This window comes from Gadus morhua, chromosome 12, assembly GCF_902167405.1.
Source record: "Gadus morhua chromosome 12, gadMor3.0, whole genome shotgun sequence".
NCBI lineage: Eukaryota > Metazoa > Chordata > Actinopteri > Gadiformes > Gadidae > Gadus > Gadus morhua.
In genome coordinates this window covers 3810853-3826278 of record NC_044059.1, presented here as the reverse complement: position 1 = coordinate 3826278, position 15426 = coordinate 3810853, and the positions used below count along the sequence as shown (strand labels likewise).

The 15426-nt window shown below is 44.1% G+C and overlaps 2 protein-coding genes across 4 annotated transcripts in view; both read left to right on the top strand.

Annotated features, from left to right (window-relative positions):
* The first annotated feature begins 10 nt into the window (after positions 1 to 10).
* coa7 (cytochrome c oxidase assembly factor 7) lies at positions 11 to 1645 on the top strand. The gene is made up of 3 exons (XM_030372708.1): positions 11 to 393; positions 587 to 727; positions 864 to 1645. The coding sequence occupies exons 1-3, from the start codon at positions 288 to 290 to the stop codon at positions 1307 to 1309; spliced, it is 693 nt and encodes a 230-aa protein (XP_030228568.1). The 5' UTR covers positions 11 to 287; the 3' UTR covers positions 1310 to 1645.
* A 473-nt stretch (positions 1646 to 2118) lies between these two features.
* The window catches only part of ralgps2 (Ral GEF with PH domain and SH3 binding motif 2), a 72631-nt gene continuing 59323 nt past the window's right edge, over positions 2119 to 15426 (top strand). For all 3 annotated transcript variants that reach the window (XM_030372703.1, XM_030372701.1, XM_030372702.1), the window contains exon 1: positions 2119 to 2266. The gene's annotated coding sequence lies outside the window, so the exon portion shown is untranslated. The remainder of the gene's footprint in view (positions 2267 to 15426) is intronic.

Here is a 15426-nt window from a genome sequence, read left to right as displayed (position 1 = left end):
TGAACTACGGAAGCCGGGCGGCTGGATTATGCAAGGCAGGAAGACTTAAATCAGCTGGGTGGGCGCATGGGTTTAGCATTTTGTTGAATAACAGTACAAAGAGGAACATTTAAAGACTTATGTTATGCAACCGTTGGACTATTGTAACCGAGAACCTTAATTGTAGGGAGATATATTTTGATCAGTTCCAGTGACTCCAACAACAGCACGACAAGGTCAAGTGGTAGTAGTTGTGAGACACTTGCTTAATCCTAATCTCTGGTTAGAACCACAAACGAATTAGTAACATGGCTGGTCTTATAAACTTTGAAGATGAAAATGAGGTGAAGCAGTTTTTGGACAATTTGGGCGTGGAGTACAGCTTCCAGTGTTACAAAGAGAAGCAACCCGAAGGTATCTGCGCTCTCCATTCATTCAGTGCTGAATGGCATATTTTTTGTAAAAACATGTTGATGTCATTATATCATGATGGGTGATTTGCTAAGACCATCACTCACTTATGAGCTTATTCGTTTTGTAATGTCACGTGTCTTACATGGTGTAGGCTAATCGTTGATTTGATTACTTTCTTCAACCTATTCAAAAGGTTGCCAAAGGCTAGCTGACTACTTGGAAGGAGTAAAGAAAAACTACGAATCTACGGCAAAGGTGCTCAAACATAATTGTGAAACAAATGGACATGGCGAGAGTTGCTATAAACTTGGGGCTTACTATATATCAGGCAAAGGTATGTAGGCCTACATGAGGCCAGTTACTATTTTTTTTTTTGGCACACACAAAACAAAGTGAGAACAGGCAATTGAGTACACACAATACGATGGCCATGCTAAATTGAATTGTCTGTCCCCCAATGCCTCAACCAGGTGGACTAACCCAGTGTCTGCAAACAGCCTATTCCTGTTTTATGCGCTCCTGCAACGCTGGAGGAAAGAAGTCTAGAGATGCCTGCCATAACGTCGGCCTGTTGGCCCACGATGGACGGGCCATGGAGGGTGGGACTGATGCTGCAATCGCTAGGCAGTATTATGAGAAGGCCTGCGCAGAGGGCTTTGCTCCTTCTTGCTTCAACCTCAGCGCTTTGTTAATCAAAGGAAACGCCACAGGCTTGGCGCCAGACATGCCCATGGCCCTGAAGTACGCAGACAGGGCCTGTGAGCTGGGACACGTGTGGGGATGTGCCAATGCAAGCCGTATGTACAAACTAGGGGACGGAACGGAGAAGGATGAGAAGAAGGCGGAGGAGCTCAAGAACAGAGCGCGGGAGCTCCACGGCATCGAGAAGGAACAGCAGCTAAAGTTTGGGGAGTGAGACTCGTAACACGATATCTGTGTTGGATATGCTTTTTTGTTGATTATGGTTAATTGATGTAGATCATTATTGAGACCATACAGTTTATTTCAGCAGATAGTTAACAGTTGTTGAGGTATGAATGAAAGAAGCTACTACCAGTTCAAATTGGTTCATTTCCCTGATATACAGTACAAGCCATACGTATACGGCTGTACAGTTGTTTGGTAATCATTTGTTAAAAGGTTTTCCAAATATAATTAAAAAAATTGTCATTGTAAAACCCACTTCATTTACTTGTCAGATGGTTTAATCTATGTTGAAATGAATAATGTATTTACACAAATTGTGACACTAGTCTGATGCCCTGGAATTTATTTCTTTACCCAAAAAAAAAACACAAATTCACAATTAATTTTACTACAACAGAAATTGTTCATAGATATCGCAAAATAAAAATCCCATACAAACAGTAAACAGTCTAATTTAAATCGCATACTAAACAGGTAAAAATAAAAAATGGTACTGGGTATGTCCAAAACCCATATTTCTTCATGAAGTCAATTTACCACAAGAGGGAGGTAAAGTCTAAACTAAGAAAATAAATAAACCCGGCCAACGCAAAGTACTTGAACAAGTGGGACAATTAAGGGTTTTACCTCCTTAACTAACATACACGTTGGATTGTCTTACGAGGCTAGTTGCATACACACGATTAATTAGATCGAGAATATGTTCATATTGTTTAATCAACAAATCAGCTCTTGGGTTTGGTTGAACCCGGGTGAATCCTGCTGCCCGCCTAAACTCCGCCCACGGCCCGTGTGTCTCCCCAGTCCTCATTCAAAACAGAACACAGCTGTTGCGAGGCACATCGCTCTGGTCGCTAGCCTAGCTGTCTTTCTGCAGTCTTCAGTTGCTTCATATGGGCTGGACGTGTGTTATATCCCAAAATACATTGGTGCACTTTGCTGAGAGGTGAGTTATTTTTTTAAAGCATGTGTAGGTAGCTGGACGATAACTTTGCTATCTTTTGCACGATCACGGTCATTTCGGGCAGATTAATGGGAATATCAGCCTGCGAGCTAGCTAGCTAAGCAGCTCTTGGGTGTGTTTGTTTTGATGTACCGGATTCTCCTTTTTCAATAAGGTATTGGTCATCACTTTTGAGGATGGGGCCAAATGCGTCGGAGGCATTTGTACGAATGAAAGGTAGATAAAATCAGTCATAGAATTTGCTCTTTTAATAAGACATAACGTTAGCTCCACGTCAGTCCACATGTATACAACGTTGCCCCACCCCACCAAGAGTTCCATGAGTTGTAATCATGTGCTTAAATCATGCGCTCCCTTAAACTAGCCGAAGAGCCGAAGCTCGCCAGCAATGCATTACAACATTCATGGGCTTAACCATGTCTGCTCCACTTGAGGCTTTAGTCAAACAAAGAATTATAAAAACTACTCATAATCAGTATAATACACATTTTGTACCTGCTCCATCAGTTTGACGAAATTATGTGTACGCTGATATTTGCAGGCGTTGAACTCGTGATACGTTTTTTTTTTCCGCGCTTTATCTTTGTTTTGTGCGTCCTCAGCAGAGCTAAGCAACAGCCGTGCCCTGCAGTCTCCTAGGCTCTGCATAAACCCATGAACCCCCCGTTCGGTTACCCATTGGGGAGTGCTTTGGGTGTGGCACGATTTCATCACGGGCACAGCCCCTAGTTGTTCGCCTATGGAGCATTGTCCTACCAGATGCTGCTGCAAGTAAACAGAAACTGCAAGTTGTGACATCTAATTGTAATATATACAAGGGAAGGAAGCAACTATGCCATTGATATATTACGTCAAAACGTTAAATAGAGGGGCTACACCCAATATTATCTATCAGGTTCCATCTCCAAATCAGACAGGACTATCTAGTTTTCGCTGAAAGAAGGAATGCATTATCATTTAGAAATGCATTCTGCATGTTTTCCTCTTTTTGGCTAGACAAAGCGAATAGATAGTATTGTTGAGTAGTGGTCAAATGGTACAAAGGAATCTGTCTATTAGGCCTAGCTCTTTTCTAAAACAGTTAAAAACCTTATTTGAAATCTAAGCGAAAATCGCTATCTCTATCTTTTGGTAAAAAAAAAGTTTAACAGTTATCGTGCATGTTATATTAATGGTCAAAATAGCAATGTAATGATCATTACAGATTTAGTGCCTTCTTTCACACATTGATTTTACTCAAACCCCTCAAACTGTAACTGTTGTTGCAGTTTACATCTTTCAAGATGAGCCAGTTCTTTTATTTGTCAAACTGTATTAGCTCCACAGCATGAACATTTCACGGTCAACCCTCCTCTTGTACCTTCAGAACTCTGCCGTCCTCCGACAAAAGTCCCAAGTTTATTGTTGTCAGTGTCCTTTATGTGAGACATCTCTGCTACTTGGCCTTGTGACCCAGTTTTAGAGAGCTGGGAAGAATACACTGTATTTCTGTTTGGTGAGCTTGTGCGCAGCTGCAGCTCACAACACTTAACACATGACCTGTAGGCCAGAGGTTCCAGTTCATATCTCCAGCTTGCCCGACAGTGCTCGGACTTCCCCTCATGAAACCCCAGGAACAATCAGCTTTAGGTTCTGTAATTGGGAAAAGGAATGTTTTGATTCGTTTCACTTGTTAAGAAAGCAGTTCAGTCTACAACCATTAAGATCTGCCTGTAAGTTTATGTCTATCACACTTAAGACAAGATTTGTTATTGAAGGATCTGAAATATTGGAGATTTTAGTTGATTAATATCTTCCATGGGTTGGCAAATTGGATGCTTTGAATTAATTATTATAGCAACCTTTAGTAAACGTATGATCATTTTGAAAATGATATTCAACGCACACATTTGCATTATACATGCTGTATTATGTCTTTATAAACGTCAGCAAATTGGTGTCTCCCTCTTTATCCAACGCAATCAATATTGGTGTCTGTCAGAAATGTTTATTCTGGAGCTAAGTCTGCCATGTACTCGTACTTCTATTTGGAGAACATTTGACTTGAATGTGTTGTTTATAAATAGTTTGTATTGGTCTTCACAGGGTTATGTCCTAATCTGTTCCTCTTCTATGTTGTTAAGCTGCCACAAGTTTACACCACTTAGTCATTGAAAAGGCAGTTATAATAGCAAGGATTTCGGTTGATTACAACCAAGCAGAACCTACAACCCCACCTGGAACCTTGTGGCCACTCAAATCCGATTTCCCCTCAAATATGTCTTCTGGAATACCCACCACCTTCCTGCTGTACTTTCCCCAGATGGTGTATCTGCATGTCAGTATTGCTATCCGCCATCCGACCTCTGTAGCCTGGCTAATCCCAAGCCTCCCTATGTGTGGGGCCCCATCTGCCATACAGTGTGGTACTGCTGCTCTGGCCAATGCCTGCAAATGTGATTAGTTGGAGATTACATCTGTGGGTGAAGGAAGACTCCCTCCTGTGTGTGTGTGTGTGTGTGAGTTCCTGTTATCTTAAGTCCTAGTTAGTCTCCCTCAATACACAAAGTATTAGGGGTATGCTGAAAACGCACACGTGTGTTGTGTCACGTGACGCAGATCAGCCACGTCGTGTCTGCAGCCGCTCTAAGTATTCCGGTGGCGACTCGCCCTGCTTCAATTTTACTCGGTTGCCCAGGGTAACCCTGTGTAGATGTCTGCCACGTCCCCTCGATACAGATGGAAGTGCGGAGTCGCATGTCGTCACTCTCCTCTGATGCCTGCATGACCCTGTGCTCTGTAATGGATTCGACCTGCTCAAGTTGAACATCCTACCCTATATACCGCAGTTCCTGTTCATGAAGAAATCTCTTGCCTGTTGCACATTGCGCCCTGGTGCAAACGTGCAAACGTGTTGGTAGGACATCAGTGACAGTGCGGCCAAATGAAATTGAGACATCGCTACATGAAAACGCGATATAACTTGTTTTCTATGCACAATATTTGGTGAAAATAATCACTTTGTGTGGGGGACAACGCAAAATGAAGCATCAAACGAAACCAATATATTGTCTCTTGCAATGATTATCGGTTTGTAACATTGTTCTATTCCGCGCCAACCGGCTTTGCACAGTTGCAACATAATTGGCTCTGCTCTGCTCCCTTCAAAGATTTTATTTACCATCACAACTGTTCTGTCTGCATGCAAGACTGCTGTCGACGTTTACGAGGGTATATTGCCAGCAGCCGATAGAAGCGGTTGTTCCAGCTGTTGCGTGCTTGCTCACCCATGACCCGGAATACCCTCTCCTGTGGGTTTCGATAAATCTGACGGTTCAATTCCTAAGTCCAGTTTCAGTTCTGAAATCTGGCGAGCAGCCGTGTCCGACGGAGACATATTTAGTTTAGCTTTGCACACGCTCAGTTGTACGTTTCAGGAAGTCTGGTCCCCCCACTGCCGGTTGCTGCCAGTATTTGATCGAAGGTCCTGTTTAGGCAATGCTTACGTGGCCAAGTTGGAAAAGGCTCTGTTGTAACATGGTACCATGAAGCGCACAGACAGTTTTGGCACATGATAAAAGAATGGAACATCAACCCTCCCTCCCCCCCATTCAATGCCCTCCTTCACAGCCTCACTGATAAGACTAAAACAAGCCACGCAAGTGTTCAGCGACTGTTGGCCTAGGGGGTTCAAAGCACTGTAGCTTGCACTAAACCACCAACAGGAAGTGGCCCACAAATGAAAAGGGTGTACATCATAGTTCTGTCTGTGTGTGTCTGTATGTGTCTGTGTCTGTGTCTGTGTGTGTGTGTTATGATGTACCAGCCATTTGGTTGTAGACCCCTCTCTTTCTCTCAGTCATCTATGGCTGTTTTCCTTCGGCATGTGCTCCTCATGCACCACTTCCACTATCCTTGTCACCACTCGTGGCACTCAGCTCTCTGCCCTGCCACCACTACCCTTGTGTGTGGGTGGGACAAGCTTATGCAATACAGAGTGTTTTTTAAGTGCTGGGGCCAAGGGTCTAAGGTGATTGCAGGGTCTTTGCTAAAGGACCTGCTGAGGTATGTAGAATATGACAGAGGAGGGTCTCTCCATCCACCTGATACATTCAGGCTGTTCCTGATGATTTCTTGGTAATGACGCATTCCAGACTTGAACAACCTCTTAGGACAGGGATGGTTAGGTAAAGCCGGCCGGGTGAGTGGTTGCTAATTTGTTGGCACACTTAATGCAGTGTTGATGTAGTTGTTGTAGTTGTTGGTTGAGTTATTGGGTGTGCTGCTTTAGGCAAATTTATATATTCGTTGGGAACAAAGGACAAGTACCCCCCTGTGTGTGTGTGTGTGTGTGTGTGTGTGTGTGTGTGTGTGTGTGTGTGTGTGTGTGTGTGTGTGTGTGTGTGTGTGTGTGTGTGTGTGTGTGTGTGTGTGTGTGTGTGTGTGTGTGTGTGTGTGTGTGTTAGGGCCCGACCGATATTGATTTTTGAGTGCTGATGCCGATTATTTTCAGAGAAAAATTACGATTTAATCGGCCGATAAAAAACCCCAAAAAAACAGTTTTTGATACCTTAAATATACTTTAAACACTTTTGACGAATATGTGAATTGAATGCAGAACCTTTGAGTGTTTTAAAATACATTTACAGTCAAAAATGAGTGTAATTTAAAATGTAAAATAAATAATTAACTCCCAATGTGCTGCGCTCGTGAGCAGTGACTAACGCGTGCGTGTTGAGCAGTATGGTCTCACCGTTAGTCTACAGTATAACAAATTAACATGGCCTGGGACCTAAAGAAAAACAGGCACAACATGCTCAAACAACGCGTCTTTTGTACATTGGTGAGGTGAGCGCGCAGCTGCCTGAGCGAGCGTGCTTTCATGTTGTACGGTAAAATTCAATCTCCTCTTTTTTTACTCCAGCTAAAGTTGTTAGCTAGCTAGGCGAGTAGGAGCGCAATCTGCAGGATACTAAGCGCAATAACATTTCAAAAAAAAAAAAAAATCGGTTGTAATCGGCGTCTTTTTGGCAGATGTCGATTATTTTCCAAAAGGCTATAATCGGCCGATTAAATCGGCAGGCCGATGAATCGGTCGGGCCCGTGTGTGTGTGTGTGTGTGTGTGTGTGTGTGTGTGTGTGTGTGTGTGTGTGTGTGTGTGTGTGTGTGTGTGTGTGTGTGTGTGTGTGTGTGTGTGTGTGTGTGTGTGTGTGTGTGTGTGCGTGTTTTTTAAGTTAAAAAAAACACGCACGGCATTCTCCGCCGGTCTTTTTATCTCCTGGTACAGAGACGCTCATAGGCCCCTTCATCCCACCGTGTGTCAGCACACCGCTCCTCTTCCTCCTTAAGTGTTGGCGCTCCACAGCTAAGCTGAGTGCTGAGCTCCTGGCTGTGTCATGGAAACTCGTGAACCCTGTGGTGAATCCTGCAAGAGACAATAGCTCTCGCTCTCTCTCTCTCTCTGCTTGTTGCAGGCTTTCTGTGAACATAATGTGTGAGCATCACGATTTGGCGGTTTGTTTGCCATCATAGGGATGGATACAAGATGGGAGTTTGTCAGTTGATCTTTATTATTATTTATCTTCACGGTGTGAACTATTTTGTCAAACTCATCCTTACACTAATAATCATTTATTTTTGGTCTCATATTTGATTCGATAATGTGAGTCCTTGTGCTTCAGAGGGCCGCCATATTATAGATGTGCTTTGCGGTGTGTCCCAGGCAGCAGCGGTGGTCTTGTAACTGGGAGGGGGTGAATGAGTTGGGGGAGGAAGAGGAGGAGTACGACCACGACGACAAGTGCTGCAGGAAACAATGTCTTGCCTATTTTTAGTCAAGAGAGATGAATGTTTGGGAGAGACTGTACATCCGGTCTGTGCTCGTCTGCTCAGAACACAGTCATAGGGTGTGTGTGATATTGGCTGTTTTCAAAGATGGATGTCGCCAGAGACCAACGCATTTTGCAATCTGCCCAGCATATTGATCCGTCAACAGCACAACCTACAATCAATACAGAGAATGTTGGATAGGGGTGATCATCCCACATTAATGGATGTCGCTTTACAGGCAGGTGTCCTGGAATTACCAAAACAGGATGCCCTGAAAAAACATCTTTCATTCACATAGGAGGAAGGCAAGGTCACCATTTCGGCTACAAACGTACCGTCCAGACGTGTGTGTGTGTGCGTGCTTGTCTGTGCTGTGCTGTGATGTTTCTCTGTTGGAGAGGCTGACCAGAGAGCAAATCGAGGGGCTCATTAAGGGAGGGTAAGAAACCAGAGAAGCAAGGGGGTGTGGTGGGATTGAAGAGATACAGCTGTGTGTTCAGCCTCAGCTGTTCTTTACCATTCAAAAACTAGCTGGGACACACACGCTCTTATCCGCCGATATAACAAACAATGCTGCATTGTTTGGCCTTGTGTGAGACGGATGGAGGAATCAATCTTTCATGTGGCTGCTATCAGCCAGGCAGATGAACTACCCACTGTGTTATTAACAGTCTGCCAGGCCCAGCTCAGACAGGGCCTTGGTTTCACTGTCCTCCTTTCCTCTCGTCTGTCGGTTTCTCCTTTCTGTTTGACTATCCATGTTTTGAGCCTTAAACATTTCTGTTAGGTCATTCAAGTAAAATTCGGTTGGGGGATATACACACGGGCATATTTCCCCTGGCGCACATATATATATATATATATATATATATATATATATATATATTATACATCTCACCTGACCTAAATTAAGTGACTGTGTTTGTGTGCACGTGTCGGTGACTCCTTGCTGGGGGCCTGTTCTTGCTAATCTTAGAATCGCTCCCGCAATCCTGCCTGATTTTAATTAGTCCACTATTCTTCTTTTAAGGGACCCTTTCCTTTGGGCCGCTGTTCTCTCTACCTGCCTTGTCTCTGACTCTCGGTATCTGTGTGACTACTCCCCTACTCCTGTTTTAAGCTGTAATGGTGTGTTTTTTCATGGCCTGGGGACCGGGCACGGGGTCTTTCTAGCCTGGGTCGAATGACTTGAGAGAGAGATGGATAGATAGCTATATAGATAGATAGATAGATATAATATTTGGCCTGTTAAGCCCTTTGAGTCTGTAATGGTGATTTAGGGATATACAAATACAATTGAATTGAACTTGCTGCACTGAAATCGTGCTGATATACGACCAGTGTTTCATCTTTAATATTTGCTTTGGAAAATGAAGCTATAATCTTTCATAACCGAGCAGAATATGTATATTTTTTATGGCATGTCGATGATGGTACACCGTTTCATGAAGAGAAAAATACCTCCTGTTGCAAAACTTCATCACTATGTTGTCTCTTGATTAGGCTAGGCTGGTGGCTATGCAATGGAAGAGGTTTAAATATCAACCTCTTCAAATAGTTCAAACCGCAGCAATGGATGTTTACATTATACCCTATTTCAATGTTCACCATAGCCTTGCATTATCTCCTCTCTTGCGAGGATTTCTTTTGGTAAGAAGGCCATGTATTTTTGGTAAAAATCTCAGTTGGAGTGCATAAGTAGAACAATCTTTTTTTCAAATGTGGTGAGCCATATTCTAGTGTGGTGCCATTTTTTTTTTTTTTCACTTTTGTGGAAAAGAAGCCCAGAACATAATGTGTGGGAGAGGGAACGGGAGAAGAGCTCATGAGCGGCGATAGCACAGAGTGTAACGTTTTACGAGTCCATCTGAGCAAGTTACTTTTTTCCTTTTCTTTTTTTCAAACATTGCACCCCATACAGCCATAAAGATGAGCACTGAGATACTGCAGTGTTTGATACACTCCCTCTCTGGTCTTGCGTCTCTTCTCCTGCACCGCCTCATATCACTCGCCTCACCTCGTAAAACATCAGGGTCTAGGACGACGGGCTGGGGTCCGTTGCACCATGAAAGCCTCCCCTAACCAGCCTCCCATTTAGGGACAAGCTCTGGGTGATTGGGCCAAAATATCAACCCTGGTTGATAGAATATTAGACACACATGGCATTGCCTGCAACTCAATTGTTATTTTTTGTTATTTGTTATATTTGAGACTGCTTCTTTGTGTCAAATGGATGACACACTTTTTGCGTAACATTTGATATTTTTGGAATGATGATATTTTGGCTATTGTGTGTGTTTGGTTAGCTCATGACATTCATGCGCTCATACTTTGTGGAGACATACCATCTCCCTTTTCTCTTTTTCTTTTTTTAAAGTATAGATTTTCATCTTAATTTTGAGTGTTTGTGACGCTTGACAGAGCCTGACACGGTCATCTAATGACCAGCCATTGTTCTGCATTAGGTGGTGAGGTGTCTTGCGTGTCTTACTCTGTCAGGTTGAGGCATGCGCTGCCTCCCGATTCAGTGTCTCACGACAAGGCCCTGGGGCCCAACTGACAACACCTCCTGGGAAACAAGCTATGTCTGGGTGCGTGCACGTTCTGTGTCTGTGCTCTCGTACATCATTGTGGGGGAAAACTTTGTGTGCTTTTAGCAGGGGAGGGGGAACAGAGCTGAAGATAAGGCTGATTAGCTCTTGGCACCATACATTTGACCTATTGATATGTTTTTCCTGCCAGGCCTGACAACTGTTTGGCTATAGCTTTTGGAGAAAGCATGTATCTGATCAAGCCCTGATTAGGCATAGAGGACTCTGGCGTCTTTGTTCACTCTACTCTCTAATGAGACATTAACTACCAGACTCTCTCTCTCACTCTCGCTCTCTCTGGAGTCATCCCCAGGCTTTAATACCCACTATGATATCTCAATAACTGGTGTATCCTGAGTGTGAGTGTGATTACTAACCTAAGCAGTGGATAACCCAATATCAACTGCTTAAGAAGGAAATCTGCAAAAAATGTAATGGCTGTCATTTGGCAAAAGTAAATAAGGACTAAAATAATATTTATTGCATTGAAGGGTTAACATTGAATTGAAGACATATTTGAGGCATTACGCATTTGTTTCTGTGAACAGTATGCAGTAAACGTACCTGTTTGGGTATTTGCGCATGCAGGTCATGCCTCCCAAGGAAATGTAATCTTATCACAGCACTGAGATCACTCTGGTGATCCCTGACCTCGTGCTCGCCAATATCTGTCCCCGAGTGTGCGAGACGGGAGTTGGGTGAGCTTGTTTTGTTCAATATGAAACTAATCTGCAGTGACCCCAGGCATGTGATAAAACGTACAGGGGAAGAATAGTGCAAAGGTAAAAAGGGACTCGCAAGTGTTTTACTGCTGGTCAGATGCGGCACCGTGACCGAGTGATTACATGTGAACGGGGTAAGAAACATTGTTTGTATTATCATCGGCTTAGGAAGTGTGTGTGTGTGTGTGTCCGTCTGTATTTTTCTGGCTGTGTTGAACCCCTTCTGGAGGAAACCCAGTACCAGGGCACCATGCCTCTTCTGGATGAGTTGTCATATTTCTTGTGTCTCGTTAAGGCAACGCACTGTAACCGCTCACTCACTGGCATAGCAATAATGACGCCCTTGCATAGTTTTCGACACGGCACACAATACCATTAAAGACCTAAAATATATCTGTGTAGCAAATACACATCGATGAAGGCAAACTAAACCTCCTGAGTATGTGTGAAGGCCGTTGGACACGGTACAGACCAGGGGCGGCCCCTCTTTCTCTAGGGAGTGGTATTGACTCTCATCACCAAAGACTCTTGTAGCGGCCTTGATGCGCCTGGTGCGAGGCGCACAGTCCGTCTACATGCGGCCATGGCATTTTATAACCGCTGATGATCATCGTCAAACGGTGGGGGTGGGGTGGGGGGGGGGGGGGGGGGCACTAGAGGGGCACTAGTGGATGAGAAACTCAAAGCATGAAAGACTGCAGTTGGTGGTTGTTATATACTTCCGGAAGGAAAGGTTCTCGTCGTTGTTGTTGTTGTTGTCGTTGTAGTAGTTAATTCAAATCAATATAATTAGTGTGCTCCTCCTTACACTTTCTGTGCCGCCATGCGTAGGGGGTCGGTAGGTAAGGTGTTTGTACGGGCAGACAACCACACAACCTGTTCTCAAATTATATTATGAGTAAACAACAACAGGAGCATAACATCCTCTGAATTTCTCCAATCACATCTCTGCTTTGGACTCGCGGTCCGTTGTGGAGCGTCAACATTCCAGAGTCACCCGACACGGGAACAAATCTCTGTATGAGCTGGCTCTGCGTTTGCGTTGTTTTTGGACTGCGCCATCCACTCGCAGGTCACGCATGGTGACTATATATATGAGTTTGAAGTGTTGAGTTCTGACTGCAACCCAGCAGCCTCAGGGACTCGTAGAGGAAGAGATAGAGATCCTATCGGTTTCCTCTTAACGTCATCGCTCCCACTCCACTCCTGACCACTATTGTTTTCCGGTCCTTTTCCTGTTAAGCGGATGTGTGAGGCAATGACCCTGACTGTTAGCATGCTGCTTCCTCTCCTCTCCCCCTCCCTCACTCCCTCCCTTCCTTGTCTTTTTTTTCCTTCTTGACAGTTTCTGTCACTGGCTCACAGTTCCACACTTGTTATTCCACACAAATCAAGAGAGAGAAAGACTCAGACAGACAGACAGACAGACGGCTAGCTACACCAGACAGCTACACCAGACAGACAGACAGCTACACCAGACAGCGGCACCAGACAGCTACACCAGACACAGACGGCTACACCAGACACAGACGGCTACACCAGACACAGACGGCTACACCAGACAGCCGGCTACACCAGACAGCCGGCTACACCAGACAGCCGGCTACACCAGACAGCCGGCTACACCAGACAGCCGGCTACACCAGACAGACGGCTACACCAGACAGACGGCTACACCAGACAGCTACACCAGACAGCTACACAGCTACACCAGACAGCTACACAGCTACACCTGACAGCTACACCTGACAGACAGACAGCTACACCTGACAGACAGACAGCTACACCTGACAGACAGACGGTTACACCTGACAGACAGCTACACGTTACAGACTGACTGACTGCTACACGTGACAGACTGACTGACTGCTACACGTGACTGACTGCTACACGTGACTGACTGCTACACGTGACAGACTGCCTCCCTGCAACCATGCCGCTACTCAACAGCTTGGCAGACTCATTTCTGGTACAGAGGACTTTGAGCCAACCGCCTGCTTTAAAACAGTTGGACTGTTAAGAGATGTGTGTCTGCGTTCCCTCCAAGCTGTGTTTCTTGTTCTGGACTGTGTTGTGGTATTCTGCGGGAACATGTGCAGCAGGGTATTCCAGGGATGGTGGGGCTTTGTCCGTTATGAAACTGAGGGACTGGAGAGGACGTGCAAGCGTGTGCTTAAACCGAAGGCATGGCCTGAGTGCTCATTATCACCCAGGGAGTTGTGTGGGATACAGGGAGATAAGGAGAGGGATTGAATAAGTGCACACGTGTTACAATAAACTGCCATCAAGGTCAAAATAATGTTTTGGTGGGATCCAGTGGTCATTTGCATAAAGTGTTTATGTAGACTCAATTTGTTTTGGCCAACTAATGTCGTCTTCTTTGTCTGCAACTTTGCAAACGTCAACGTGGATGTAGAATTGGTTTTCTGTACTTGCATGTTTGGCGGAGGTTTCAGAAGGCACCTCTGTCTGGGTTTAGCTGTTCTGATTATGGCATTCAGATATGGTTTAAGTATCTGCATGGCGTTTGCAACAATAAGGTCAGTAGTTCAAACAGTAGACGGTGTGAATGACTGTTAAATTACTGTAATTCACAGTGAATAGGAATTGCTGCAATTAGGGATGGAAACAATTAATCGATTATCGATTTATTGTCGATAAGAGATTACTCGATTAAAATAAATTACTTGCAATTAATCGCATTTTTAACTCGTAATTCCCCAACCGTCCACGTGAGGGCGCGCTTGACGCCAGACGTACTTGACGCACACGCGGGAACACAAGCGGGATCACAAGCGAAGCAGAACAAGACAAACGAAAAGCGGGACACTACTAGCTGTGTTCGAAATCGTTCCCTATCATGGATGTAGTACACTAAATAGGGTGCACGCCATTTTCTAGGGTGTTCGAATTCTCAGTGGTCCACTATATAGGGCACTATATAGTGGACTTAAAATAGGGTACATACGATGTTCCCTACATGTTACTCCCGTATACCACAATGCAATGCGGTTGTATTTTTCCAGGGGAGAAGAAGAAGCAGAATAACCGCGAAAACGAATACATTTAATGATGGAGTCTCCGGCTTTCGTTTAGAAATGTCAACAATTTATTTGGGATTTAACATAGAATATTTAACATTCAAAATTAATTAAACAAGGAAATGTAACATTCAACATCAATACAACCTCCAGCTTTCGTCGTGAGTGCCCGGTTTGTTTACTTGATGTGGGCGCATCTGTCTGCGTCACACAAATACCCGGCGCTTTTACTGACGCAAATGACGTTTAGAAATGTTCAGCGTAGTGTCGCTTTGGATAAAAGCGTCTGCTAAATGCCCTAAATGTAAATGTATTTTAAAGTACAACAACTAAACAACTTTGTTGAATTACCACCTAAATGTGTCACATTCAGAAGGAAATTCAGCTTCTCAGAAGAATTGCCGCTTATCAATTAAACGATCATCGATCGATAAGATGAAACGACTATCGATTAATGAATTACTCGATAATTTGCATCCCTATCTGCAATTAATCTTTGTTGCATCCAGTCCCCAGACAGAAATTGATAAGTGATTGCCCGGTAGTAATACATTATTGGTCAGTCACTGATGATTCTACAGTCAAACATCCACAGAGCTGGCCCTGTCAGATGCTTTCAAAGATTCAAAGCACCCCTTGGCTCATTCTGCATAACCACATTGACATATGGGTGTTAATATTAATGAACCAATGGATCAATGCATCAGGCGGGAGAATACAGCCGGTTGAATAACTATTAGTTTATTTGTCATTGGTTCTTCATTACAATGAATATCCTCCCCTTGGAGAGGAGGTATTTATGGGAGACATGTGTCGTCTGTTAAAAAGACCCAGTCCCATTGCCCCATTTGATGGGTAGGTATTAAATATCAAAGAGCCATGACCGTAATGATGATTCTGTTTTGATCAGGGTCCACATTTGAATTGGTTGCCTCACTGGAAAGCGCACATGTGGCAAGCTCAGGATGGAATTCCTCCT